Here is a 27,699-nt window from a genome sequence, read left to right as displayed (position 1 = left end):
ACATTTAGGTTCATACATAATAAGTCATGCAAAAGGCCAAAGAGTGTAGGCTACTTGTGGATGGTGGGCAGTGTAGAGCAGTGAGATGGTATGTGAACAGACTTTTCTCTGCTAGTGCAGCACAGTGATAGCTTTGTTGATTGTCCTGCTGTGTGTGACTGGTGTGATTGTTGGGTGGCTACTTATTTTAGAACAGAAGTCAGACCAAACGTCACGACTAACGTCACTTTCGCTTAGCCTGTTTCACAACTGTTTACACCTGTGTGTGTGTGTGTGTGTGTGTGTGTGTGTGTGTGTGTGTGTGTGTGTGTGTGTGTGTGTGTGTGTGTGTGTGTGTGTGTGTTTACAAGTTTTTGCCCTTATTCCGAAAAAGACGATATTCCGACTAGGCTGTTTACATGGCTAATGAAAGTGAATATTCCACTAATATTCCCGTTTAGGCTACATACATACGGACTTGTTGGACCGTGCGAACACAGCGTCCCTCTTTCATTCCTTCAACCAGCTTTGTGAAAAGGTCGGCGTAGCGATGTGTGCGCATATCCAAAAACCTGTTGATATCCAAGTTTTTTCAGCCTTGCAAACTGTTGGCTGGTTGGTTTATGTACAGCAACGCACAGAGCTGACCATAAACCTGCGGTAAAAAAAAAGGCGATTGAGGCGCATATTATGTGCAAAGAATGCCTCTAAAACCAGAATAATATCGGCATATCCCACATGTCTTAATCGGAAAATGCTACTAAAGGCTAAAAGGCTACTGAGTGTTTCCCAAAGCCCAAGATGATTTTTTTTTTTGTCCACCATCTCTAAACCAATTAATCGATTATCAAAATCGTTTGCATTTAATTTAGTTGACAACTAATCATTGATTAGTCTTTGCAGCGCTATATACATTTACTTTCCTTTTACATTCTGTTTACATTCAGTTGTATTCATTTATACAAATTATATTACTTCATTTATTTGTATATATTTAAGCCCTATATCTTAACTTGCATTATTTTTTTTATTTTTTTATGTCATAAATTCTGATTTTGCTTTTACTTGTGTATCTTTCTTTTTATAGTTATTTAATGAGCATTCTTGGAGGGTGCTTGAGACTGAAGATTTCCATTGCCAACGACTACGTCTGTTATTGTTGCGCACATGACAATTAAAGACCCTTATTGAACCTTGAACTAGTTTCAAGTGTGAGCCTGTGTTAACCAGCCAGCAGTAAACTGCCGGGGAGCACTCAGAAGAATTAAATCACAGAGGAATTTTAACCCAATCTACAAAGTCTTAGAATTAGTGACGGTCCAAACAGTAGGGTCAAATCATAGGCCAACAATGAAGGTTCAACTGATAACTGTGGTGTGAGGTAAATGGATATCTAAAGTTCCTGTACGCAACATTCAAAACATTAATATAGCAGTAAACAATTATGCACGCTATGTAAATATATGGTGGAGCAATGGCGTCCTGAGTAGAGAATGAAGTCACACCTTGGATGTATAATAATATGCGGTATGATATGCGGCCCATAGACTTTACATCATGGTCACGTCACAGGTTTTTGAATCGCTTTACTTAGAGGGACATTTTTCAAAACATTAAAAGTCCAGGGATTCAAAAATCAGATAGAAAGAGTCCTAATCAACCGTGTTTCCAGTTCGAGGTGTCCTGTCAACAGATACAGACGTCTCTTTTACAGTGCTGACCAATTGGGGAAATGCTTTTTGGGCCGCAGGGGGGATTCCATAGACTGTAAATATTAAAGTCCACACCCTCTGTGTGTGTTGTAACCCGAGCTCCTCTGTTTTTGGTTTTGATATCAATCCGGTGAGCCCCTCCCTTTTGGCGTCTGTATTTGACGACCTGGGAATGAGAACAGGTTGTTGAAACTGCTTACCTAACTTTGTAATTTATTTATTATTATTACATGAATGTGAAATGAAATGAAATGAAAGAATAAATCAAATCAAAACTAGGAGGAAAAATGGGGATTTGTGGCCACTATCACAAAATCAGGGAGTGTACAGTACTTTCTAAAATGTATTCCCTTACTGTATTGCCAAAATATTGGCTTATATTGCATTATCAGGCTCTTAATGTATTAAGACTACAAAAAGTAAGTTTGGGGTTCAATACAAAAAGTAATATTATACATAATGATATACTGTGTGTGTGTGTGTGTGTGTGTGTGTGTGTGTGTGTGTGTGTGTGTGTGTGTGTGTGTTTTATATATATATATATAAAAAAAATTGGGTGATTCTAGGGTGTACAAGAAACATTGTGTCTCTGACGGATATTCAGAGTTATTGGCCTTGAGAAAGTATTGACCATAATCAGCAACATTTTTTGGGGATACTCAGGTCTACTCTGTATTATGGACAGTGTAACTGTGGCTAGCTTTAGTGCTCCTTCTGTAACCAATTGATGTGTGTGTTACAGGTCTCTCAGGCTGCTGCAGAACTGAAGACCTTCTGTTTGCAAAATGCCCACAAAGACCCTCTCCTCACCGGGGTGCCCTCCAGCGATAACCCATTCAGGCCTCCCAAGTCATGTGTCCTCCTCTGACGTGTGAGTGTAGCTCTCTTTGCTTCGCTTGAATTGATCAGATATTTTTAGATTCCTAAATTTGTCTTTTTCTGCCCCTCTAATACATTTTCTTTTGTACCTCATGCAACAACGACCCTGCTGTCTTTTCGAGCACAAGACCCAACTCTTGAAGCTAAATGTATTCCTTCTCTTTTCAGGGCTTTGAAGGAGTGCAAAACACTCAAACAGATTCCTATAATGTGGATTTCTGTCATGTGCCTGCTGCCTCGGAAGATAAAGAAGCCAAGAAACACACACACACACACACACACACACACACACACACACACACACACACACACACACACACACACACACACACACACACACACACACAGGAATGAGGCGGACAACTTTCAGCTGAAAACTTGAGTAAATGTATATATATATATTTTGATGATATGCTCTTTCAGGAGGTCTATACTATGTTAGATTTACACAACAGGCCTTTAATGCTAATTCTGTTTTGATAACCATATCCGTAACCATATTTTGACCACTTGTTCACCCCTGATTTTACAATAGAACTACACTTTTTTCACTGGTTGTTATTGTGGGGCGAAAAAAGATCCTGGAGTTGATGACTGAGAAAGCCCTATGGAAGAGATTGGCATGGGGTACTTTCCATAAGATCATCTCTCAATGCAAATCAAACCAGCTATTAGGCTAACTGAAATAAAACCATGCCAGTCTCTAGGTATGGTGAAGGGTATGTGATGATGTGGGGGGGGGGGGGCTATTTGAATTCCAAAGGCCAAGGGAACTTTATCAGGATGCATAGTATCCTGGATCCATGAAATAACTGGCCTTTAAAAATAAACATCTGCCTGCCTCTATGGGAATTTAACATAGGGGTGTACTTACTTATGCCTCCTGTATTTTAAGGAAGAACATTAATTTATTTACGATACATTATTCATTCACAAAGATAATTGGTGTCCTGAAAGGATGGATTTGTCCTCATTTTTTTCAATTAAGATCAATTTCCAAAAGATTATTTTTTTTAGTCAACTTTAGCATTGGTTCATAAACTTATGAGATCCACTGTATTTCTATTTATGAACGTCGCGCAAAGCAGATCTAAAAAAAACAAACACCTGCATTGACATTTTCTTTCAAAACAGAAAGCACAGAGAGTTCAAAAATCTAAAGGATTAATTTTAGGCAAACATAGCCTAATCTATAAAGCAAAAGAAAGCTTTGGTAGGGAAAAGAGGAAGTATGGAAACCTGATAAGCTGTTGAACGTTGATGGGTATATTGCTTATCTTGTTGCTCACAGGCTGAGCAGAAACCTTATCTCACGTGCACTGTTTTAATCCACCATTAAAAGTTATCATGTGTTTGTGTTTTGTCACCTGTCTGCAACGCTGTACCTGGCATGAATGTTTGCATTTTACTCTACCAAACTTTAATTTCACTGCAAAATTAATTTTTTTCTGGTAAAATAAGATCACATAATTGATGTTACCTTTTAGCGCTCGTTTTTCCCAAGATGTCATTATCTGCTATCACAGGAGCATAGAAGCATACTTACCTATGTTTGAAACATAAAGCTGACCTTACTAAAGCACCATTGACAAAAAATCTTCACGGTGTCCATGTTCTTTGAGTGGAATAAAACATGAATATGCTGTCTTACAATCACAAGCTGAAAAGTGGACAGTTAGGAGTAGAAAACCTAGCTTCCTGTTATATTTGAGTGCACATAATGCCATATAAAGAATCCAGCAAGTGTTTTACAATAAATACAACGTCATGGTAACATGCCTGCTAACTGTTGACCTTTATACAGAACGTCAGGATGATTTGTTGTTTAAGATGCTATATTTAATGCAGCCTATGTATATCATTATATCACATTACATTCTTACCACAATCATTTTGTCATGTTTTGGTTATTTTCTGAGGTTTTTCTTCTTTCAATTATTGAAGTAATTTTACACTTATGTACATATGGTGGATATGGTAGGGTAATAATGTATTAATTTTTTTTTGAGATTATTTTTTGGCCTTTATGTGGATAGGACAGCTTAGACTTGAAAGGGGAGAGAGATGGGGAATGACCTGCAGTAAAGGGCCGCAGGTCGGAGTCGAACCTGCGGCCACTGCGTCGAGGAGTAAACATCTATATATAGGCGCCCGCTCTACCAGGTGAGCCAAACCGGTCACGGGGCCCGGTAATAATTATTTGCGGTGGTGACAAAAGTCGTGACGTATGCCACCTGTGTTTACACGATACCCACTTTAAGCCGCCAGGTGGCGCTGTTTAATTGGCTCGTCGCCGCGTTGATGCCAAGCCTGCCTCCAGTAGAGAGCAGTGCGTGGTTTGGATGTGTGCGCCACCGACCTGTCTCTACTTCCTGATCGAAGATGGCGGTCTCGGTGTTTCCCGGCGTGCGGCTCCTCTCCATCGGAGACGCTAATGGAGACATACAGCGACACTCAGAGCAGCAGCCACTGCGGCTAGAAGTCAAAAGCACCCAAGATGCTGCCCTCATCAATCTCTCCAATGGTGAGTTGACCTTTTCTGCAGCTATTCGGCCTGTCTTAACTGCCAGTGCCAGTGCTAATGCTATGCAGTGCTAATACAGCTAAGCTGGCCATAGGTAGCTTTAGCCACCGAGAAGCTAACCCGTCTTGGGAGACCACGTCGCCTCCCACTACTTATCACGAGGGAGCCCTTAAAACTGTTGAGGCTCTTAAACCTCAGGCTCTCAGCTCCTGCACAAGTCCACCGCTTTGTAGACCTCGACACAAATATAACGCATGCACCGTAACGTTAGCTGAGTTAGTGACATCCGTAAGCAGGGCAAGTTGTGAGTAGTTTTAATGCTAGTTAAACAAAGCCCGGGTTCAGCAATGTTGCGCTAACGAGCCCCAGAACCTCTCGCATCTAACGTATTTTGCCGTTTACTAACGTTTATTGTGTCCCATAATGAAAATAATACAAATTTAGCCTATTCCGTAGTGTTCCAAACAGACCCAGGTCATGTCAGTGTTGCTGTTTTAGCTTGCGGGATTAGCTTGTCTGGACCGGAGGGCATCACTCCTCCTGACCGCCGTGCACCCACGGTGCGGGACGCTGCCACTGCTTTAGCGCTACAATTAGCCAGTAGCCCGTTTCGTAGCCCAATGCAGCGGGTAAACTTATAAAGCTTTTTACTTTTTTTGTGTTTTTAAAAGCGGTCTTGGCGTTTTAGGTGGCGTAGCGATACCGGGCCCTCATCACTTATGCATTCATCTTTGTTCTCATTGGAACAATAACCGGGTCCCCGCCGCCTACTTCCCTCCTGTGTGGAGGCAGCATCAGAGACGCTTCTCCTCCTCCTCCTCCTCCTCCTCGGCTTTTCTTATTCAATGGGATGTCCCGCTGAAAAGAAACAGCTGCCCAGGCCTCCTGTGCGGTGATGCCCAAGTTAAAGAAAAGCCCACCGACATACATTAAAGACCTTTTGAGCAACTCCGCATCAAGTTTGGTTGGTGCTGAGAGAATCGCCCCCCACACAAACCTCTTGTAGCACACATTCAAATATGAAGGGAAGGGCCCCCTAGAAGAAAATAAAAGCAATATGATAGAAAAGGAAAAATATTGCAGAAGATGTGCTTACAAATGCAGTGTATAAAGTTTCCGCTAAGACTTGCATTATCAATCGTCATGCCATTTCTTGACTGGAAATGCATTACTAATGTGCTAAAATGCTTGAAACCACATTAAAGAGTGTTTGTTTAGGAATTGGACAAGGTTGTTGGAAAGTCATTTAGTATGCCACTAAAAATGAGATAAGATCAACTTTTTTTTTTTTTTTTTAGATAAGATCAACCTCTATTGATCCCTAGCAGGGAAATTCGAAATGATATTGATATTAAGATGAACTGTCTGCCTTTTTAGGCTAGTAGACATGTTCTCTTGTAATGGAGTTAAATATGTTGATTGCCAAGCTGTCTTTAACAACATAAATATTAACATCGAAATTCCCTGTGTTAAAAATAACTTAATTCATATCCAGCCATTCAGTTTTCATAATGCAGAGTCCTATCTTTAAAAACATCTAGTAGGTATAAAAAGTCCATAAGTGTGGCACACAACTTACAATTGGCATTAAAGTGGATCTGATTTTAGTGAGTAATATGATAATAAATTAACATTTAAAATCACCACACTAAAACCCTTTAAAATATAGACTGCCGCTATTCCCAGAGACATGGCGGTAGGGCTGCTCAATTATGGGGAAAAAAATCACAATTATTTTTGATCAATATTGAAATCCCGATTATTTAACGGGATTACTCATTGACTTTTGGAAAGATGTTGCATTTATTGAACTTTTCAGGTTTTGAACTTTTAAGAATTCCCCCATTCAGAATACAAGACAAACTTAAATAGTTCCCTTGCAAAACGTAACCTGCAAAACAATCCTTTTCGCCGATTACGATGTTTAATCATTAGTAGCCGAAATCACGATTGGGGGAAGAAAAAAAAACAAAAACATTCTGGCAGTTAAGTTTTCCAGATCACAGCAGTCGCAAATGTCAACCCTCTGAGCTAGCAGCAGAAAAAGTGGAGCTTTGAGAAGAAACACAGCATAGATATTATCAACATAGCCCAAAACGAGGCCTGTATTACCTTGCTTAATGATCGTTGTTAGTTTATATATGACTTGTGTGTACATTAATCTTTAGTTTCAGTGAGGTTGTTAAGATAAATTCTTCTAACATAATATCATTGTCATTTTTAGCTGCACATTTGCAAAAGTGTATGCATTTAGTGTGAGTGGGAATGAAGGGGTATCATGACAAAGTGCTAGGAAGGAGTGCCTTGAGTAAAAAAAATAACAATAAAAATCCCTGCTCCAATCACACACGGATGCTACAGCTCCTGCTTCTTACGCTCTTGTCACGTTCAGGTCTAAATTATATTCAATAAAGCACAAATCTACAGCTGTTTATTCAGACTAATGTACGCTGTCACTCTGTTGTTGTGTCCTGTCCAATCACGTTTGTGTGTATTGATGACGTAGAGCAGCAAAACCATTCCTAGTATCTGTCTGTGTGACACCTGAGCTGTGACAGTCTCAGTGTGGCTGAGACAGCAAAAAATAAATAAAAATAGGACCGTAAGGAGGAAACGGCTGCTTAAAACAAATGAGCGAAGTTGATCTTGTACAAACATGACAGTTGCACATGACGGCTGCACTAACTCATTTGGTCCAGGTTCACTGCATTGCAGAAGTGAGTCCTTCTCCGTTTTTCGATTTGAATCCCATTTCCTGCATTTCTACATACATTTAGGGACTATGGTGATACAAAATCCAGGAAATAATTAAGTTGATCATAATGATACATTCTTCCAAAAAAAAAAAAAATACTAAACTACTGTATGTTTAAGTAGTATACCCCCCCACATTTGAATGGGGGAAGGGATTTAAAAAAGTGGGCGGGACATGTCCTCAGTGGAAATTACGCCCTAGACGATACCAGTACCGTGACTTCGATGCCGGTTCCTAAACTTAGTTAGAGGTAAACACTAGGGCTGCACGATATGAGGACAATATCTAATTGCGGTTATTTGGACCGCTATTGCGATATGATTCACGATATTGGAGGGAATGATCGTTTTTGTATCATTATTCTCATTTTCATATAGTGATATTTTTTTTTCTTTTCCTTTTCCTAAAACCCTTTTTTTCACGTGTTCCAGACTGGACCAATTTGGGGATTTTTAAGTTCCTCTGGCCACAGTTTCTGTAACTCTTTCAGCTCCTACTTCAGGGCAGGGTGTTTTCCCTTTTCTGCATAGTGGTGGTTAGATGGCTGTGATTATAATAACAAAAGGTGAATGCAAATGGAAAAACCAGTTTTGGGGCAGAGTAGTTTTAGTAATGTTTTAGAAGTGGCGCTGATTCTGCTTCTTTTTCCCTACAAACTTTTTTTTCTTTTTTTTTCACGTTCCTGTAACTACTTGGTCGGAAAGAGGCTTTTGATCATCAAGGACTATTTTGGAGGGGGGTAAAAGATCCCGGGAAAATGTCCCCAGAACTTAATTTATACCCTGGCCTCAGAAGGTTCCTATTATTTCCCGGGAGAAGGTTCCTGCGGTCGAAAGACGTCTTAAGTTTGTCAAAACTATCTATACTTTGCTACTTTTCCGACACCACGTTTTTAAAACGATACCATCTCCTTTAATTATACATTCGATAGCATCAAAAGTCCCGAAGCTATAAAAAAAACAAAAAATAAAAAACACATCTACGATCAGATTTTCAACCCAAGGCTGCACAGATAAAACAGCAGGGAAGAAAATCAACTGGTCCTCAACCAACCTTTCTCTGTACGCAGGTTGTTAATTTAAAAAAAGGCAAGACTTTTCTTTCTTTTTTGCTGTATCAAAAGGAACATGGAGTATCGTTTGTTTTTTATACTACTATTGTATCAAAGTTCAAAATTCTGATTAATATTAATAATATTCTTATTACCATCAACCCAAAATAAATCACCTGCCGGTAGTCCTGGATCACCTGTGTATCAGGTGTCTGGTCACTTGGTCAACAGTGGAAGTGGTTGCAGGGGAAGTGAGGTGAAGTGAGTGGCTTCTCTTAATCCGTAGCGCTGCTCTTAATCCCTTAATAGGTGCTGGATTAGCTCAGGCAGCTTTATGAGTCGGTATCGGGCCTGCCGCGCCACCAGGAGGATTTGGCATTGGGCACCACACAGATATAACTTTGTGAGGCTTTGATTCAAAAATGGTTTCTTCTACCTTTTGTTGGTATCTTAATTATTTATTTTTTTAAAGATTATTTTTTGGGGCTTATAGTGACAGTGGATAGACATGAAAGGGGGAGAGAGAGATAGAGATGGGGGCTGACCCGCAGCAAAGGGCCACCGGTCGGATTTGAACCCGGGCGCCGCAGGACTCGGCCTACATGGGGCGAACGCGCTTACTGGCTGAGCGAGAGGTTGCCCCTGAAATTAGAATCTTGAAAGTATTCGATGACAGGAAAAGATGACTGCTATAATAACACTGGGCCTCACTCACCAAGCGTTCTTAAGAAGAAATTTCTTCTTAAAAGAGAACCTTCTCACGCAGTTTTTCATCCGACAATGTTTACTTATTTGGGATTTGTTCTGAAGTAAGAACTGAAGCCAGCTACATCCTTGAGCCCTAAAGTCATTTTTTTGTTGTTGTATGCATTCTGTCTTGCGTAGACGTATTGTAGAAATCTGTATGGATGTATATTGTGAAACAGGGAACCCTGATATCGGTATGTGTGGATTTTTTATATGTGTGTATATATAAGAGAAATATCTTAAGGTCTAGTAGTTGCATATTAAGCTGTCAATTCCTGTTATTTTTCGAGCTCTTAAAATATCCCTCCCCATAATGTGAGCAGTGGATGGAGTTGAAGAGGCTGAAGCTGCGTTTTTATCTAGCTCTCCCACACAGGAGTGTGTGTTGAATCTGAAATTGAAATGTCAGGCTAAACATTTGCCTTGCAGCAAGAAACCCGTCTCTTTGTGCAGAATGCTTAAAAACAATCAAGGCACATTTTTTAAGATTATTTTTGGGCTTTCACGCCTTTTTTTAATTTGACAGGACAGCTAGGTGAGGAAGGGGAGGGGGGGGAGAGACATGCAGGAAATCTTCACAGGTCGGATTCGAACCCTGGACCTCTGAGTCGAGGCCTAAACCTCTCAGTATATGTGCACCTGCGCTACCCACTGACCCAACCCGGCCACAGAAGGCAAATTTTTAAAACTGAAAATGCACATTTTCAAAATCAGGCGTGCCTGAGAAAGTCAGCCGCGTACCGCTCGTCTTCAGTGCGTTGCGTTACCAAGGCAGTCAAATGTTAAAACCCCTAACCCTCGTATTTTAAAAACTAAATGTTGGCCAGTATGTAGTAGCCTATGCTGATTACTGCGTGCGTGCATGTCATTGAAATAGGGAGGACATTCAACTGAAGTTGCATTAAATCAGGTTGTTTTAACCAAGATTATGCTGCAAGATGATTTTTTTTCAACTACATTTAAGTTCCCTGTTAGAGACTAACAGTATTATAACATACAATATTAAAAATATCCCGTTTATTCACATTAATTCACATGGAAAGTTTCCAGCTTTGAAAATGTTGCCACCCTAGTTGGCACACAGGTTTTTTTTGTTCTTAAAAAGCCAGTGGCTGTATGCGTGCAAGTATGTCTCATGTTGTCCTAACTTTTTCTTTCCAGGAGAGGAGGCGAGCGTGTTCAAGTGTTCGGTTTCCAGGGAGACGGAGTGCAGCCGCGTGGGGAAGCAGTCATTCATCATCACACTGGGCTGCAACAGCGTCCTGCTGCAGTTCTCCTCACCTGCAGGTACACTCAAACAACCCTCAAACCAGCGTTGCAAAGTGCTTTACAATGGACACACAACGCAACAGTAAAATTCACAATAACGTAAGAAAAACCAGGCCAGCGTAAGAGAAATTAACTTAAAAACAATGGATGAACACACTGTCGGTTACTCTCAAGTGCAGTGTAACTCAATAGTTAAGTATACAAATACATGTGTGCCAGGTGGGGGCATATATCATGAAAATGAAATCCGTCCCAGTCTCAATTTCACACAATTCACCGACGAGTGTGAGGAGACGTAGTCACCAAATACAAAGATTTTTCTAAATGTGTCAAATAAGAACCGAAGCACTTCAGAGCGGCCCCAAATACACCAACCCAGTGCTGCAGCCTCTGTCAAGAGTTTGTGGTCAACTGTATCAAAAGCTGCACCTAAGTCTAATGGCCCTGACACACCAACCCGATAATCGGCCGTCTGGCGAGGTCAGTGACTCGAGTCTGTTCGGTGCATTCTGTGCCGTCGTCCGTCGGAGGAGCGGTCGGCCTTCATTTTGGCTGATTTTACTTGCTGGGTCGGAGGGCGGGCAGTCGGACTCACTCCACCAATCTGATCGGAAATAACCAGCGGGATGAGTGACTAACGCCTCTCAAAATCTGACGAAAATCTTTTAAACTGACCATTATCTGAAATGAAGACCGATTCAGCAACAGCACGGCCTATTTCTCGCTTTAAAATGTTTTCAGAACCACATTTCGGTGAACTATTTTCATAAAATACGAGATCGTATTTCGAACGAGCCGCCATTACTATCGCCTGGAGAAGCCAGACCCACGGGGCGCGTTGTCATTTCCGGTTTTCATTTCTTTGTATTGCGTCTCGCGCAGAACGGACGCTCAAGACGCTTCGGTGTGTTCGGAGACACTTTTTGGACTTCGGCGAGCCGACTGACCTTTTCTGCCGACGGTCGGCCGTCGGGTTGGTGCGTCAGGGGCTTAAGACGCCATGCGTGTGTGAGCCAAAATGTGTTCCGCGACTGTAATGTCTCCTGGAAACCTCATGATGCAAGGTTAAACAAAAATAAAAACTGCCAATGAAGAAGTCATATCCTGTGTAACTAATAATGGGGAAAAATTGAGAAAAAAAAAAAGAATTTTTTAAATTTTTAGAATTTAGGTATATAAATGCCTGCATTTTTAAATCCCCCGCTCCAGCATTGGCTTAGTTTTCCCTGTTTCTAACCCCACAGTGAGTTTGTTATGTAAGCAGTGAGCCTGTGCCTACCACACACTTGCTATACTTTAATACATTTATGCGGATTGGAGACTTTTGGTTCATGAACCGGATCAAATATACAGTGTTTGGTGTTGGTGTTTTTTGTTTTCCCATCGTGGGTTATCTCTTGGATTTATTATTTGTGGTAGGTTTATGTTTGGAACAATGTGTATATTAATGTTTGGTTGATATTTATGCATTGTGCTGTTGGTGGGTCATGTGGGAATGTTTGGTTTATTAACGTGCCCCACTAATCCCATTAGGGAGGGATAGATGGATGTTGTAAATGACCAGACACGAAAATAAAAGTGAATTAAATTATTCATTCACATGCAAGTTCAAGCATGAACTTCAAACGTGAAACATAACCGTCTTACATCTGTCTGTCTTAATACTCGTGACTGCACTGTTTTGCCGTGTAATAGTGTCCAGCGTAAGCCATGACCTGTAATTGTTCATGTTTGTGTGTTTCATGTTCCGCTTCAGACTTTCAGTCCTTTTATAACCTCCTGAAGAACAGTCGCGGACATGTCAACGAGCGCTCGGTCTTCAGCGACAGAACGGAGGACTCCTCTGCTGTACAGTACTTCCAGGTGAGAGGCTCTCAACCAAGGTGTGGACTTTAGGCTCTCTCCTACACCACAATGCTTTATTTTATCATTTGATGGCAAACACAGACCAGTTGTCCCGTAATAATTAACCCCACGCTAGTCTCGCTTTGGAACTGATCGAAAGGAGCCAGTGGAGGTGGTTTGGGCATCTGGGCGCCTCCCTAGGGAGGTGTTCCAGGCACGTCCAGCTGGGAGGAGGCCTCGGGGAAGACCTAGGACTAGGTGGAGGGATTATATCTCCACCCTGGCCTGGGAACGCCTCGGGATCTCCCAGTCGGAGCTGTTTAGTGTGGCTCGGGAAAGGGAAGTTTGGGGTCCCCTGCTGGACCCCTCCACAGCGCTGCGGAGGAGGGTCTGGCTAGTCCACATAGCATTCTGGGATGGGAGAAAAACGTGCGTTGGTTTATTGGCATTTCACTAAACCAAACCCAATCGTCTTGGGCACCACGGTGCCGATGCGAAATAGACTCTGGAAGGAACTTGTTTTAGTGGAACATGTGTACGTTCAAATTAGGGCTGCACAATATGTCTTCCAACTTCCAAGTCCAGCTGAAATACAATTCTGGCACAGTAACAAGATCTGCTGTGAAAATGACATGTCCTGTGTTCTCATTTCAGGGATGAAAATGTGTACCCTGAATGAAGACATGTATGTTTGTATGTTAGTCTCCTAAAGATGTCCCCCGTCTGTGCATACCAGTGCATACTATTTACCCAAAGCCAGTGTTGGTAAAGCTGCTGTCAGCAACACAAAAAGAGCCCTTAGACTTTGAGAACAACACACATACGTTGTCTCGCTGGTGTCTCCTTTTCTTTTCTAACTTCTTTGACACAAGCACAGAGAAAGAGTGCCCTCACTACCATCATATTTACAGCCTAGATAGCCAATGTAGCTAGTTAGTTGCACATGCCTGTACCCTGAAATGTCTGTCCTGGTCCTTACTCTTCACCACCACTGCCAGTGTCTTTGGTTTGAGCTACAGTTTGCTTACATTACACAGTGTCTCTGACCCAGCTGTCAATCAAACAGTAGGCCGCCCACTCGTAGGCTTGGATGTGTTTCTCTTCTTTTATTTATACGAATTATTAACCGTTACACTTGAAAAACCTATTGACCAGAATGATCTGTGCAAAGTCTTGTATTTTATTTATTGGAACGTGATGATATTTTTGTATGTCCTCACTGAGTCGGCTTGTACGATGTCGACGAAACGTCATATTGAAAAAAACCTCATCGAGGTGTTCATGTTTTTGTTTTTCTCTGCAGTTTTATGGCTACCTCTCCCAGCAACAGAACATGATGCAGGACTACGTTCGGACAGGGACTTACCAGCGGGCTATTCTCCAGAACCACACAGACTTTAAGGATAAGGTACCCTTGTGCTACTGGATAGATATAGATTCATCATTCATTTAGGCTTAGATTAAGTGTTAGACTCCAGCCATAATCAGTAGCCAGATATTTGAACGTTTCCCTCGCCCCTTGGTAAAAACCTAACTGCTCTTTTTCTTTTTGTTCAAATTTTCAGACTAGGCTAAAATATGACCAACATTAACTGATGCCAAAGAGCAGCTAAAACTTATAATTTATATAATACAATGCCACTGTAACAAGGCACATGGCCTGTCAAGCCAAAGCCAAGGAGTAAGGAATGGTGGCAGTTTATCTGCTCTAACGCTAACTGCAAACGTTAAGTCTGGCTAACTAGCTTAACTACAGTAGTTGCCGAGTGTTACTTCATCCAGTCCAGGGTGTAGGCTAACGCCAGCAGCTCTGTCCTGCTCGAAATCTACACTCTAGGAACCAAAGCCAACGTTGCCATCTAATCCTCATCCTAAAACCCAAACAAGTATGTAAGCTCAGCAGGCAAACCGGGTCACAGTACAGTATGTTAGAATCAAATGCCAGTTTCCCTACCATACTGATAATACTAGATATAACTACTATGCTCAGTCTTTTAGCGCAGTAGCAGCTATCGTGTTCATATTTAAGACTGTTTAACATAGTTGTCTATCTATAGTGGGTCAGCTGGACACATTAAAAAGTCTGAAGACAGCGTTTTCAACCAACTCTAATGTTGGCTTAGTTTAGACAGAGGTGGTTGTCTTTTCATCTGACCAAGTTGACAGTTGTCAGCTAGAAATGAGAAGCTGCATCTGCCTCCCTCTGTCTGATAATGATAATAAAGAAATACTGAGAATATTTGTCAGACGTACTGTAGCAACAGCAACTAAAGGGGGTGGGGAGCTTAGCAAATGATCGGTTATAAAAAGACAAATTTTCTGGTGTATTTTTTATTATTAAATAATTTGAAGTCACTGTATAATTTGCTTATTTGTCTTTTTTAAGCCATCTCTTTGCTCAACATAGCCTACCTCTAATTAATCCTCTTCTCTTTTTCTCCAGGTGGTGCTGGATGTTGGCTGTGGCTCGGGGATCCTCTCTTTCTTTGCTGCTCAGGCTGGAGCCAGGAAGGTCTACGCTGTGGAAGCCAGCACCATGGCACAGCATGCTGAGGTACACACACACACACACACACACACACACACACACACACACACACACACACACACAAATGTTATACACATATTGAATAGTACTCAGTTCTGCTGCTTTCAGTATTCTGCCAAAATGCAACAAACTGTTTGTTGAATTTAAAACCAATAAAACCCAATAATTTCCATTTCCGTTATTTATCAAATTGAACATTTAATTGAACGTAAAAGGCACCACTAAAAACAGAATGAGAAACATTATAAAGTGCAGTTTTCTACTGATATTTTCTTTCAACAAAAAAATAGGAGTGTCTATCTTTCAGGATTTGTTTTTTGCGCCAGTTGATATCGCGATAAAAATAAAAAACAAATATATTGTGCAGCCCTAACACGCACGCACACACATTACTGCTAACGCCAGTTCCCTGACTGATAATGTTTTGTGTGACCTGGTTGATGGGTCGCTCCAGTCCCAGTATAAAGGCGTGCTCTGCCTTACAGGTGCTGGTGAACAGTAACCGCTTAGGAGAGCGCGTGGTCGTCATCCCGGGGAAGGTGGAGGAGGTGACGCTGCCTGAGCAGGTTGACATCATCATCTCGGAGCCCATGGGCTACATGTTGTTCAACGAGCGCATGCTGGAGAGCTACCTGCACGCCAAGAAGTTCCTCAAACCCAATGGTGAGGAGCTTTGGGGCACAGGAGAATGACATATGGGATAATACAGGAAGTGGTAGGATCAAGGCTGCTAAAGTAAAGTAGCAGCATATACAACAGTTTGTTTTCTTAGCCGCAATTTTCAAAATGGATATTTTTTTCTGTATATGCGGTACTGCTGATGCTGACCACATCATATCGGTTTCCAGCAAAACGGAACAAATAAAATGCAGAACGTCCATGTTATGTACTTCTTTACAAATGAAATGTCGGACTGACCTGTGATGTGCATTCTTTTTTAGAAAACAATTAGTTTTTAGAAATGTCTCACGATCTATTGTCTCTAGAAGTTAAAGAAGAAAAAAATCAAAAAATCTCAATACTATCAAATCGCAATGCTTCTAGAATCGCAATACCAATCAAATGGGCCCCCATGTATCGGGAAAGAATGGAATCGGGACAAAGGCATATCGTCCCAGCCCTAGAAACAGCCCTTTGAAAAGCGCTGCACTTCTGCCAGCTGTTTTTAGATAGTTGAATTGTTAGCATGACGAGGCCACAGTGAGTACACACAAATATATATGAGGGCGGCGTGCGGTAATGTTTCAAAATGGGTAATCCAAAAATTCTGTGTTGTAAATTGCCGCCAGTCCATTAGTCTTGTTTTTGACAGGCCTCCTCTGTGTGTGTGTTTCAGGTAAAATGTTCCCAACCATTGGTGACGTCCACCTGGCCCCCTTCACAGATGAGCAGCTCTACATGGAGCAGTTCACCAAGGCCAACTTCTGGTGAGGAGGGAAAGGAGGGTGGTAATGGAGGGGCCACAGTTTAATTGCATAACACCCAAAATAAGTGTTTAATGTGCCGTGTTTCTCTATGGTTGGCTATCGTCTGGCTCGTAGCTGTGCCCAAGGGTTCTGTGAGCTGAGCGGGCTAAAAATATCTCCCAATGCCAGGCTGCTAAGGTCTGTCCTATTTACTGGAGCAGTGAATGTTTTCATTGCATAAGGACCATGTGGGATGAGAATGATTGTTCCCGTATTAACCCGAACCCTCAGGGGTTACCAAGGCAACAGACTTATTTGTTTGAAAGAACTTCAGATGTTGAGTGGAAAATGTGTGAAAATACAAATTAATGGTCTTCAAAAAAATGTATTTGGCAAGTGGCCATGGTATAAGTGGGTTTATTGGGTAATTAATAGACTCAGGAGGAGGCAACCGTCCTTTGCTGTGTGTCAAACGGTTCTGGCCTCCCCGTTGTCCCATTACTTCCTGATAATGGACACTTTAGACACTTTTGGCATTAACCCTTACTTAAAGGTATAGTAAGTGATGTTGATCCAATACACTCTCTGTCAAATTTAGCGACTATCTCCTCACGGTCACCTAGCTCTCTAATTTCCATTAATACACGGCCCTGGCTCTGTAAATGCAAAACAAACCACCACAAAACCCTATTCTAGCCAGTTGGCAACAGGCGGCGACAGTTGATAGTAGGGGGGGAGGGGCAGCACGTGAATGTGCCTGCCGGCCAGTAGTTATTTGTCCGAGAATCTGGGGGCTGGAGCTTCTGAAGGGGAGTTAAGTTCAAATTTCAACAATCTCTGCGCAGCATCACTTACTGCAGGGAGTCAGAACACACATATAAAAACATGTATGGAGGAGTACAGTCACCTGACCTAAATCAACCCGCTGGTGTTTGTGGTGTAATTTCAGCTCTTAATTTACTAACGCAGGAAAGCTGGATGAATATCGTGACGATACTGCACTGATATTTTTGGCCGCTGTAATCGTAGTCGTGTCGGTAGTTTTCAAAAAGGACTGTGGAATCGAATAAGTATGCATAAATAACTTTCTTGGTTTGAGTCGGGAACAAGTTGCGTTCGGAGCAGCAGTTGGACACATTCAGTCATGCTTTATGCCTCGGCACTGGTGATAGCCGTGGCCCGAGGCTTTGTGTTTATCTCCGTACGTACAAGTACGTCCCATTCTTGTGAACGCGATATCCCAGAAACGCCTTGAGGGAATCTCTTCAAATGTGGCCCAAACGTCGACTGGAACTCGAGGATGAACTCGTTAGATTTTGGCCGTTACCGAAGAATTCGTTTCACACACATGTCTAATAGGAACAAATAATGAATGGAGATTTCATTTCCCAAACAGCTTCACCATGACAACATAATGTTCTGCAAAAACACTTTTCTGGCCATTATCCATCGCCATACCTCAGGAACAGAACGGAAGACATTTGGTCGGATACTGAGTTAATGACTAATTATGAAACGGTGGTGATTGAATAGAACGTCTGTGGTGCCGGGTTAAAGATGTGTGTGACGCATCCAGCTTTTTTATTTAAGTCCCTTTTAAAGTCTTCACTACAGACGTGGATGTAAAACTGCATCTTGACTGTGTGGCGGAGGCCTACGACCTGGTGTGTGTTCCGGTGTGTAGTCTTGTAGTTTGCTTGCTCGTAGGAAATTGTTGGGTCTTTGTAAATTATAGAGTGGTGTCTAGACCTGCTCTATCTGTTAAGTGTCTTGAGATAACTCTTGGTACGATTTGATACTAAAAATAAAATTGAATTTTAATGGTCATCGGCTAAAGCGGCACAGCTCCCCCCCTGGTGTAAAGGGTCAGGGTCGCTTCCGTAGAACTTTTAACTTGATTGGTGCAATTTGTTTTAGTGTCTTCATCCCAAAACATTACTCTGAGATTGTGCCAAAAAATAGGGTTTTGGTCATCATTTTGGGACCAGTTAAAAGTGAAATGTGACTTTGTTCTTTGGCCCTCAGGTACCAGCCCTCCTTCCATGGTGTAGACCTGTCGGCCCTGCGGGGAGCAGCAGTGGACGAGTATTTCCGCCAGCCAATCGTGGTATGTTATCTCCTCCTTTTTTTTTTCTTTTTTTTTTTCCTGTGTGTCTCTACGATGTGTAACGTTGGACAGCCAATCACCAGTATTATTAGAGCTTGGTATAAGCATACTGCGTGCTTTATTGACTCTCTGACGCTGAGGACATTTACTCCTTAGGTATTGAAATTGGGTATTGAATGACGAGGCATTCTTTGATACTTAATACTTTTAGAGGCAATCGGTCGGTGCCTGAAAAAAGTATCGTATTCAGTACCCAGGCCTAGTGAGTTGTGTGAAACTGGATTTGTTGTTGTGCTTTCCTCCATAGGACACATTTGATATCCGTATTCTGATGGCCAAGTCGGTCAAGTACACAGTCAACTTCCTGGAGGCCAAAGAAGAGGATCTCTACAGGTGTGTGTGTGTGTGTGTAGGTGTGTGTGGGTGTGGGTGTGTGTGTGTGGGTGTGTAGGTGTGTGTTAGGTATATTAAATGTATGTCATACCCAGTGCAATTAATGTCTCTTTCCCTGCGCTTTCTTTTGGGTTCCAGGATAGAGATTCCCTTTAAGTTCCACATGATGCACTCGGGCCTGGTGCACGGCCTGGCGTTCTGGTTCGATGTGGCGTTTATTGGATCAGTGTAAGTCACTGATAGACACATAACATCTTGAGAAATGCCTTAAACAGGGTTCCAAATAAGCACCATTTACGAGCCAAATGCTGCTAAAATGTGCAAGTGGCTGGTAGATTTGCTTCACTCGCCAGCCCCCAAAAAATCTATTGAGTGGCTGGTAAAAAGGTAACCTTCACTAGCCATTTGGCGGGTGGACAAAAAGCAGATTTTCAACCCTGGCCTTAAATGAGTCCCACCGTGTTTCTTGACCTTCCACCGTCTCTGTGCAGGATTACAGTTTGGCTGTCCACAGCCCCCACAGAGCCTCTCACCCACTGGTACCAGGTGCGCTGTCTGCTGCAGTCTCCCCTCTTCACCAAGGCCGGGGATACGCTGTCCGGCACTGCCATGCTGGTGGCCAACAAGAGGTACGATGCTTCTAAAAGTAGTTCTCTGCGGCATGTTGATCCACCTCTTAAGCGTGATTTGTGGTTGTGCGGAGGCTCCACACAGAGCTTTCGCCGTAGCCTACGTAAGTGGCCTAAAGTTTATACTTGTGCGTTGGTGTGTGCGTCGATGTCTTTTCAGAGAATAGCAGGGCCAGGCATGTGTGTGTGTGTGCGTGGGCAGTGTGTGGTAGAGAGAGTGAGAAAATGACGTCAGTTTGCTTCTGAGCGAGCAGCAACTCTCGAGGCATAGTGGGAGAAACAATATGTCTCCCCTGTGCTTTCTGACCACGGTGGGAAATCTGTAGCAGGAAAAGTTAACCCTCTCCTTGATTTCATGTTGTTTATGGAGAAGGAGAACCAGGAAATGAGTCGGGGATGCAAGGCAAGCAAGCCACGGCCGAGCGTCGCTGCGACGTTACATTTTTTGAGAGGTGCACGTCAGGCTACGGCGTAGGGTCTATCTCCACGTACCTACGTACTTACCCACAGTGTCGATTTTACGCAGAAGCATAAATCGCGCTATAGTTGCACATGTCAGAGGCTTCATATTGTGGTCTTTGGTCATTCAAAACATTGGGCCTGAAATCGAAGTCAAACCGCGTTCAATTTCCCCTGAAGCAGTAAACTTAAAAACTAAGGAGCGGCAACTGATGACTCAAGAGACTAAAGAAATAGAAAGGAGGAAATGGGCACAAAGGAACCAAATTGATGAGTTTAAACAAAACCAAGCATTCACGTAATGTGACATGACACTTAATGACAGAAGTCATAAATGTTAATGACTTGTTGATGAGGTTTATGACACGTTCATGACAGTGTCATGTCCCGATTATGTCGATACCTTCAAGTAAAGGGTTACCCCACTTTCTTATCTAACACTTAGCAAGAAATCTAATATGGGTATTTCCCAAGATATCAAACTCTTCATGTCAGCCTTTTGCTGATAAAGCTGCTCACATGCATGGGAACAAAAAAAATACAATTAAAACACAATCATCATAAGGATATGTTAACAATTACGTGATTTGTGTTAATTTATTTGACAATTCTGATCTCCCTGTCAACAGACAAAGCTACGACATCAGTATTGTTGCCCAGGTGGACCAGACAGGATCAAAGTCCAGCAACCTCCTGGACTTGAAGAATCCCTTTTTCAGGTGAGTTGGTCTCTTGACCCCAGTAACACACCTGGGGATCTGGGTGGCACCATTTCACCATGTGTGATGGGGAGCCCTGCCTGTCTCCCCGACATTAAACGTGTGTGTGTTTTGCGTTTTGCAGGTACACAGGCACCACCCCCAACCCCCCTCCTGGCTCACACTACACCTCCCCGTCCGAGAACATGTGGAACACGGGGGCGGCCTACAGCATGAGTCAGGGGATGGCTGTATCAGGTGACCACACATAAACACTGGTAGATGAGCGCAATCGTCCGCGTGTTTACACGGGGGCGCCCACCCATCTTCAGATTTTCAAGACATGGAGAGGCAGAGTATTTGACCCATTAAGAAGTTGGGACTAATACATTACTAATTACTAATACTAATACATTTTGGATAAAAAAAACGGATACCTCTTTGCCCTGGTAAACAACCCCAGTAATAAAACAGGACGGAAGGACATTTTCAGCTAACAACTCCACAAACCTGGTACATTGGCAGAGACCTCAGGCCGGCTACACACTGGATGCCTCGCGTGAGCGTGTCAGCTGCGTGGCTTGTCGGTTTATATTTCGGCTCCCATGTTAACCGGTTTGAGCTTACGCACTGCCTGCATGACACGCACGGCTCGAGCCGCGCCGACAACGCTTGCATGCTAGAAATAGGACAGACGCCTGTTTTCACGCAAGTGTGTTGGAAGCGTTTCCAGGCAAAATAGAATAGGACAAGATGTCTACATGTCATTTTGACGCAAATACATTTAATAAATGACATTTTGATGCTTGAAAGTCTCTAGGTTTTGACATAAATGCAAGAAAATAAAAGAAATTATTATCGATTTTCAAATATTGCACCTGTCAATTCAGAGCGAAATTTTGCAATACTGCTGACGTTGTCTTTGCTGTAATCAAATCCGTATACATTTATGTTTAACATGAAGTATACTACTGCTTGAGTGCATTTTTGTCAATGGGGAAACATACATGTGTACAGACAAGGCTAGCAGCGCCGCGTCAGACACGTTTCTGCTGTGCAAAGGCAGAAAACGCCACGCAGCCGACACGCAACAGAAACGCCACGCAGCCAGTGTAGATCAGTAGTATCAGAGTGTAAATGCGTGTGAATGTGTATCTGTTGAGCAGGTGCCTCGGCCACCAGTGTCTGACTCCTCACACCGGCTCCGCTGCGTGTCTGCTGCGTGCTCCGCCGTCCGTCAATACCCACTAGGTCCGGATATGTTGCGGCACGGCTGCGGCCATGACTGACAGCTGTAGTCACGAGGTTCGCGAATTCACGTAGAATAGAACCACAAAACCAACAAAGTTTTTTACAGTTTAGGAGTAAGGAAATTTTGTGTTTTCAAGGTGTAGTTCAGGAAATATGATCCGCCGCCGGTGAACAGGTTTTATTTAGAAAATTAACCGGATATTTTATTTTGTTTCTGTGCTCGATCTGAAACCGCACTATCTGGCGTGTGCTGAATTGCGGAGCTGCTCCGGGATCCCCGTCAAAATAGAAGCTCTGCGTAATCTGGTAACGGACGACGGGACCGGGACGGGTCACGTTCCGCAGTCTGTGGAAATACACACATTGACTTTAATGGAAACCTAATGACTCCGCAGACGTTCCGCATCCAGTGGAAATTGCCGGTGAATGTGTGTGTGAACGGTGAATGGTTCCTGTACTATGTTAAAGCGCTTTGAGTAGTTATTAAGACTAGAAAGCGCTATATAAATACAGTCCATTAGCATTTTACTTGGTCTCGGTTTAGGTGGTCTTGACTACAACATTGACTGCCAGTGTATTGTGATGCAGGAGGTTGCCCCGGTTCTCTCCCCCTCCCCCTCCCCCAATCCATGTTATTTGCAATATACATCCAATTGGTGCCCATGTATCGTGAAAGAATCAAATCGGGACAAAAGCATATCGTCCCAGCCCTACTGTGTATAATGAGAACGCTGAATGTAGCGGTTTCTTTGTAGTGTAAGTGTTGATTGGTTTGTTTTGTGTGTCCCCCCCCCTTCCAGGGATGCCTGCAGCTTATGACCTCAGCACAGTCATTGGCAGCGGTCCGTCGGCGTCTCACAACAACCTCATCCCCCTGGGTACGAATCGCACTCCTCCCGACTTCTCAACATCTCATGGTACTTGAAGTAGCGGGGAACAAAAAAAAAAAGCAGAGCAACAGACACAAAGTCTGCAGTGCATGACGCGCATGAAAACAGCTGGTTTAAACAGAAATGTTCATGCTCTGGTCTCTAGTGAGCACTGAAGCACTGTGTGACACATGACAGATGAAACGATTGCTCTGCGAAATATTTTCCCCCAAACCAAAGGCTGAAACAACCTTTTTGAGGGACGGGAGATGAGCTACGAATCAACAATTTCACAATATCTTTGTGTAACTCCGTAGTTGATGTTTATAATGTGATAATTAAATGTTTCTACAAATAACTGTTGCGGTATATGCTTCTTCCCTTTTTAACTTTTGATGACATTTCAACTGATATTAACTGTTACTCTAAATTCATGGCTTTCTCTTCAACTGACTTTTCAACTCCTTTTTAACGCTTACACTTGAAAACACGCTTCAAATCCTTTCAGGTCTTGGCCTTTGAAAAACCGAAAAATTGTGTTCAGCTCTTCTAACAGTGAAAACACACCGGGCACGTAAGCCCGCGAAGCGTAGATACGTGCCTGATCTGTGCGGGCCGACGCGGCCGGTATGGTTGCATAACATGGGCAGCGAAATAAAAATAGCTGCGCTACGCGGCTACACGCCACCCGGTGTGTTTTCACTTTTGGTCCCACAACTTTCGCTGTTCACACACAACGCACTCCTTCATGCGTTCAGTGCTTCCACTTCAACTCACACCATCTTTCAGTTCATTGATTTGAAGTGGCACTCCTTTCCTTCAGGTCTTCCGCTCCAACTAACGCTTCACACTCAATGGATCAGCTCCGCTTCAGCTGACCTTTCAAATCCCTACAGCGCTTCAGATTCTACTGTTAACGTCCCACAGCACTTAGAGTCGACACTTTGAGCTATTTCAGCACTGCAACAGTGTTTCAGCTATTTCAAATATTTCAGCTGCTTAATTTCAGCAGCGGGCACACTTACGTGTGAAAGTGCCATGTGATTGGTTGTCTGACATTAACATTACAGGTTACATTACTACTCGTGTGTGTGTTTGTTAATTTGTTTGTGTGTGTGTTTGTGTTCTGAGCATCTACCTTGTGTTTTATAGCTACAAACAAGTAGCAACAGGCTAAAATGTGTTTTAGTGCTGCACATATTAACGGTGCTTTCCTCTCTGATTGGTCACAGTGAACACCGGAATTGTAAACCACACCCACTCCAGGATGGGCTCCATCATGAGCACAGGAATTGTCCAGGGTACGTCCATATGTCACTTTTTATATACAGACAGACAGACAGTCAGTCAGTCAGTCAGTCAGTACAGGCCAAAAGTTTGGACACACCTTCTCATTCAATGCGTTTCCTTTTTATTTTCATGACTATTTACATTGTAGATTTTCACTGAAGGCATCAAAACTATGAATAAACACATATGGAATTATGTACTTAACAAAAAAGTGTGAAATAACTGAAAACATGTCTTATATTTTAGATTCTTCAAAGTAGCCACCCTTTGCTTTTTTTATTAATAAGGGAACAAATTCCACTAATTAACCCTGACAATGCACACCTGTGAAGTGAAAACCATTTCAGGTGACTGCCTCATGAAGCTCATTGAGAGAACACCAAGGGTTTGCAGCGCTACCAAAAAAAGCAAAGGGTGGCTACTTTGAGGAATCTAAAATATAAGACATGTTTTCAGTTATTTCACACGTTTTTGTTAAGTACATAATTCCATATGTGTTCATTCATAGTTTTGATGCCTTCAGTGAGAATCTACAATGTAACTGAACAATCAGTCAGGAAAATAAAGAAACGCATTGAATGAGAAGGTGTGTCCAAACTTTTGGCCTGTACTGTGTGTGTATATATGTGTGTGTGTTTGTATATATTTGTGTGTGTGTCTATATATATATATATATATATATATATATATATATATATATATATATATATATATATATATATATATATATATATATATATATATATATATATAACCACAGTAAAGACACAAATGAGTTTATGTTGTCTTACCAGGGTTTCCGTGGGGTCTTAAAAAGTAAAAACTAAATAAAGTCTACAATTTCAAAATCCAAATTTTAGGCCTTTAAAAGTCTTAAATTCGCTTAGTATTGCTAAGTATTGTGTTCTACGTCTTAAAGGTCCCATGACATGCTGCTCTTTGGATGCTTTTATATAGGCCTTAGTGGTCCCCTAATACTGTATCTGAAGTCTCTTTTATATAGACCTTAGTGGTCCCCTAATACTGTATCTGGAAGTCTCTTTTATATAGATCTTAGTGGTCCCCTAATACTGTATCTGAAGTCTCTTTTATATAGACCTTAGTGGTCCCCTAATACTGTATCGGAAGTCTCTTTTATATAGACCTTAGTGCTCCCCTAATACTGTATCTGCAGTCTCTTTTATATAGACCTTAGTGGTCCCCTAATACTGTATCTGAAGTCTCTTTTATATAGACCTTAGTGGTCCCCTAATACTGTATCTGAAGTCTCTTTTATATAGACCTTAGTGGTCCCCTAATACTGTATCTGAAGTCTCTTTCCTGAAATTCAGCCTTGATGCAGAATTACAGCCACTAGAGCCAGTCCCACAATGAGCTTTCCTTAGGATGTGCCATTTCTGTGTCTGTAGCTATTGAGGAGGAGAGAGGGGGGGGCAAGGTGGAGGGTGGGGGTGTGGCCTTGACCAACTGCCACTTTGCTTGTTTGAAAGCCATGATGTCTCTTTCTCATGGGTGGGCCAAATTCTCTGGGCGGGCAAAGCAGAGAAAGGGGAGGTAACCTTTCCCCTTATGACCTCATAAAGGGAAGATTCCTGATTGGCCCATCTGAGCTTTCATTTCCTCAAAGGAAGAGCAGGATACCCAGGGCTCGGTTTACACCTATCACCATTTCTAGCCACTGGGGGACCATAGGCAGGCTGGTGGAACTCATATTAATGTTAAAAAACCTCAAAGTGAAATTTTCATGCCATGGGACCTTTTATTAAATAATTTTAAACGGGTCTTAATTTTCCTACGTCCATGTAACACTACCTCTAATGCTCATGCTTCCATGGCATTGTAGTTCTTTCTTTCGCTCGTCCAAATATAATTCCCTGTATATGTAGAGATTATTATTATTATTCCATGTCGCTTTTATTCAATTTGAAAAAATGTATTTACTTTGCAAGTACGTTTGTGACTCTGCATTTTGTTGTTCTTTAATGTCGCGATATAGGTCTTAAATTTGACTTGGTAAAACCGGCAGAAACCCTGCTTACAGGAATGTACCATTCATGCATCTTCAGTGGGAATGTTGAATAGGGCCGGGCAATATATCGATATGTGGCTAGATATTGTCTTAAATTTTGATATCGTAATATTACACAAGTACCGTATGTTCTTTTCCTGGTTTTAAAGGCTACATTGTAGTAAAGTGATGTCATTTTCTGAACTTAGCAGACTGTTATAGCTATTGTATTATTTTCCTTTACCCACCTAGTCATTATATCCACATTATTGATGATTATTTATAAAAAATCTCACTGTGTAAATATTTTGTGACTGCACCAATAGTCAACACTCCAATATTCGGTCCAAAATAATGCGATATTTGATTGTCTCCATATCGCCCAGCTCTAATATTGAACGTGATGCGTTGTTTGTTCCCGTCCAGGAGCCACCACAGGCCAGTCGGGTCCCAGCAGCAGTGGTACTTACTATCCCGTCACCAACCAGTTCACCATGGGGGGCGCTGCCATCTCCATGGCCTCGCCTATGGTCATCCCCAGCAACACCATGCATTACGGCAGTTAAGACCAAGACCTCACACAGACCTCTTCGGCCTCCCCGCCCCCGCATGACAAGAGATCCCCCCCCCCCAACCTCTCCCAGTGGAGCCCCTCAGTGTCGTCGTCGTCCCCCCCACCCCCCTTTCAACCCTGACTGATGCATCAACTGCAGCCAAATCCAATTATACCAAAACCGGTGCTGTGCTGGCACTGCCTCCCCTTGTTCGTCCTCCTCATTCTACTCTGTTCAGTCCATCACTATATGAACGGTCGAACGCTCTCACATCCGTCCAGACTCTTGTCTTGCAAACAGACGAAACCTGCCCCCACCCAACCCACCCCCTCCCTTGGATCCATTGGGACTTTAACACATGGTCGGCTGAGATGCACAGCCGTTCTTGGGTTTCCACCTTCCTCCCTCAACATGTATCTCGATCCCTCCACTTCCCCTCCTGTCTTGTTTTATTTTTTATAAATGTGTCATAATGCCCCAAAAGAGTTTCTTCAGACCATTTCTTCCCTTAATAATCACCTCGCTGCCAGATACCAGCACCAGTCCGTTCCTACGATTCTCCACACCTCTATATGACAGATCTACACTGACTCTTTTCATTTGTACAGTAGGACACTATCATCATCATCTTCAGTACTCCTCTCTGGGTGGCCATCTAGGCTTTTTATATCTGATCCAATCTTCAAGGCCCCACCGCACTTCTCTCAAGAAGAGCAAATCACAAGC

General features: G+C 42.5%; 2 protein-coding genes across 3 annotated transcripts in view; both read left to right on the top strand.

Moving 5' to 3' along the window:
* Positions 1-2,971, top strand: part of si:dkey-204f11.64 (uncharacterized protein LOC100537752 homolog) — a 3,520-nt gene extending 549 nt beyond the window's left edge. The window contains exons 2-3 of the mRNA XM_039825658.1: positions 2,434-2,562; positions 2,739-2,971. Coding sequence (XP_039681592.1) covers positions 2,434-2,559 — 126 coding nt within the window. The 3' untranslated portion in view covers positions 2,560-2,562; positions 2,739-2,971. The remainder of the gene's footprint in view (positions 1-2,433; positions 2,563-2,738) is intronic.
* Positions 2,972-4,905: 1,934 nt separating this feature from the next.
* On the top strand, positions 4,906-27,297 carry carm1 (coactivator-associated arginine methyltransferase 1). Of its 2 annotated transcripts, none has more exons than XM_039825639.1 (16): positions 4,906-5,094; positions 10,809-10,934; positions 12,673-12,779; positions 14,065-14,169; positions 15,205-15,315; positions 15,795-15,972; positions 16,646-16,736; positions 18,741-18,822; positions 19,130-19,215; positions 19,354-19,443; positions 19,707-19,844; positions 20,933-21,022; positions 21,147-21,259; positions 23,053-23,130; positions 24,354-24,422; positions 26,846-27,297. In XM_039825639.1, the coding sequence occupies exons 1-16, from the start codon at positions 4,953-4,955 to the stop codon at positions 26,983-26,985; spliced, it is 1,746 nt and encodes a 581-aa protein (XP_039681573.1). In that variant the 5' UTR covers positions 4,906-4,952; the 3' UTR covers positions 26,986-27,297. The 2 variants fall into 2 exon arrangements, with proteins under 2 accessions (XP_039681573.1, XP_039681572.1); XM_039825638.1 differs by having other exon boundaries at positions 23,053-23,169.
* Positions 27,298-27,699: the final 402 nt, after the last annotated feature.

Source organism: Perca fluviatilis, chromosome 15 (genome assembly GCF_010015445.1).
Source record: "Perca fluviatilis chromosome 15, GENO_Pfluv_1.0, whole genome shotgun sequence".
NCBI lineage: Eukaryota > Metazoa > Chordata > Actinopteri > Perciformes > Percidae > Perca > Perca fluviatilis.
Note: the sequence above shows the minus strand (reverse complement) of the source record. Positions and strands in the feature narration are given on the sequence as shown.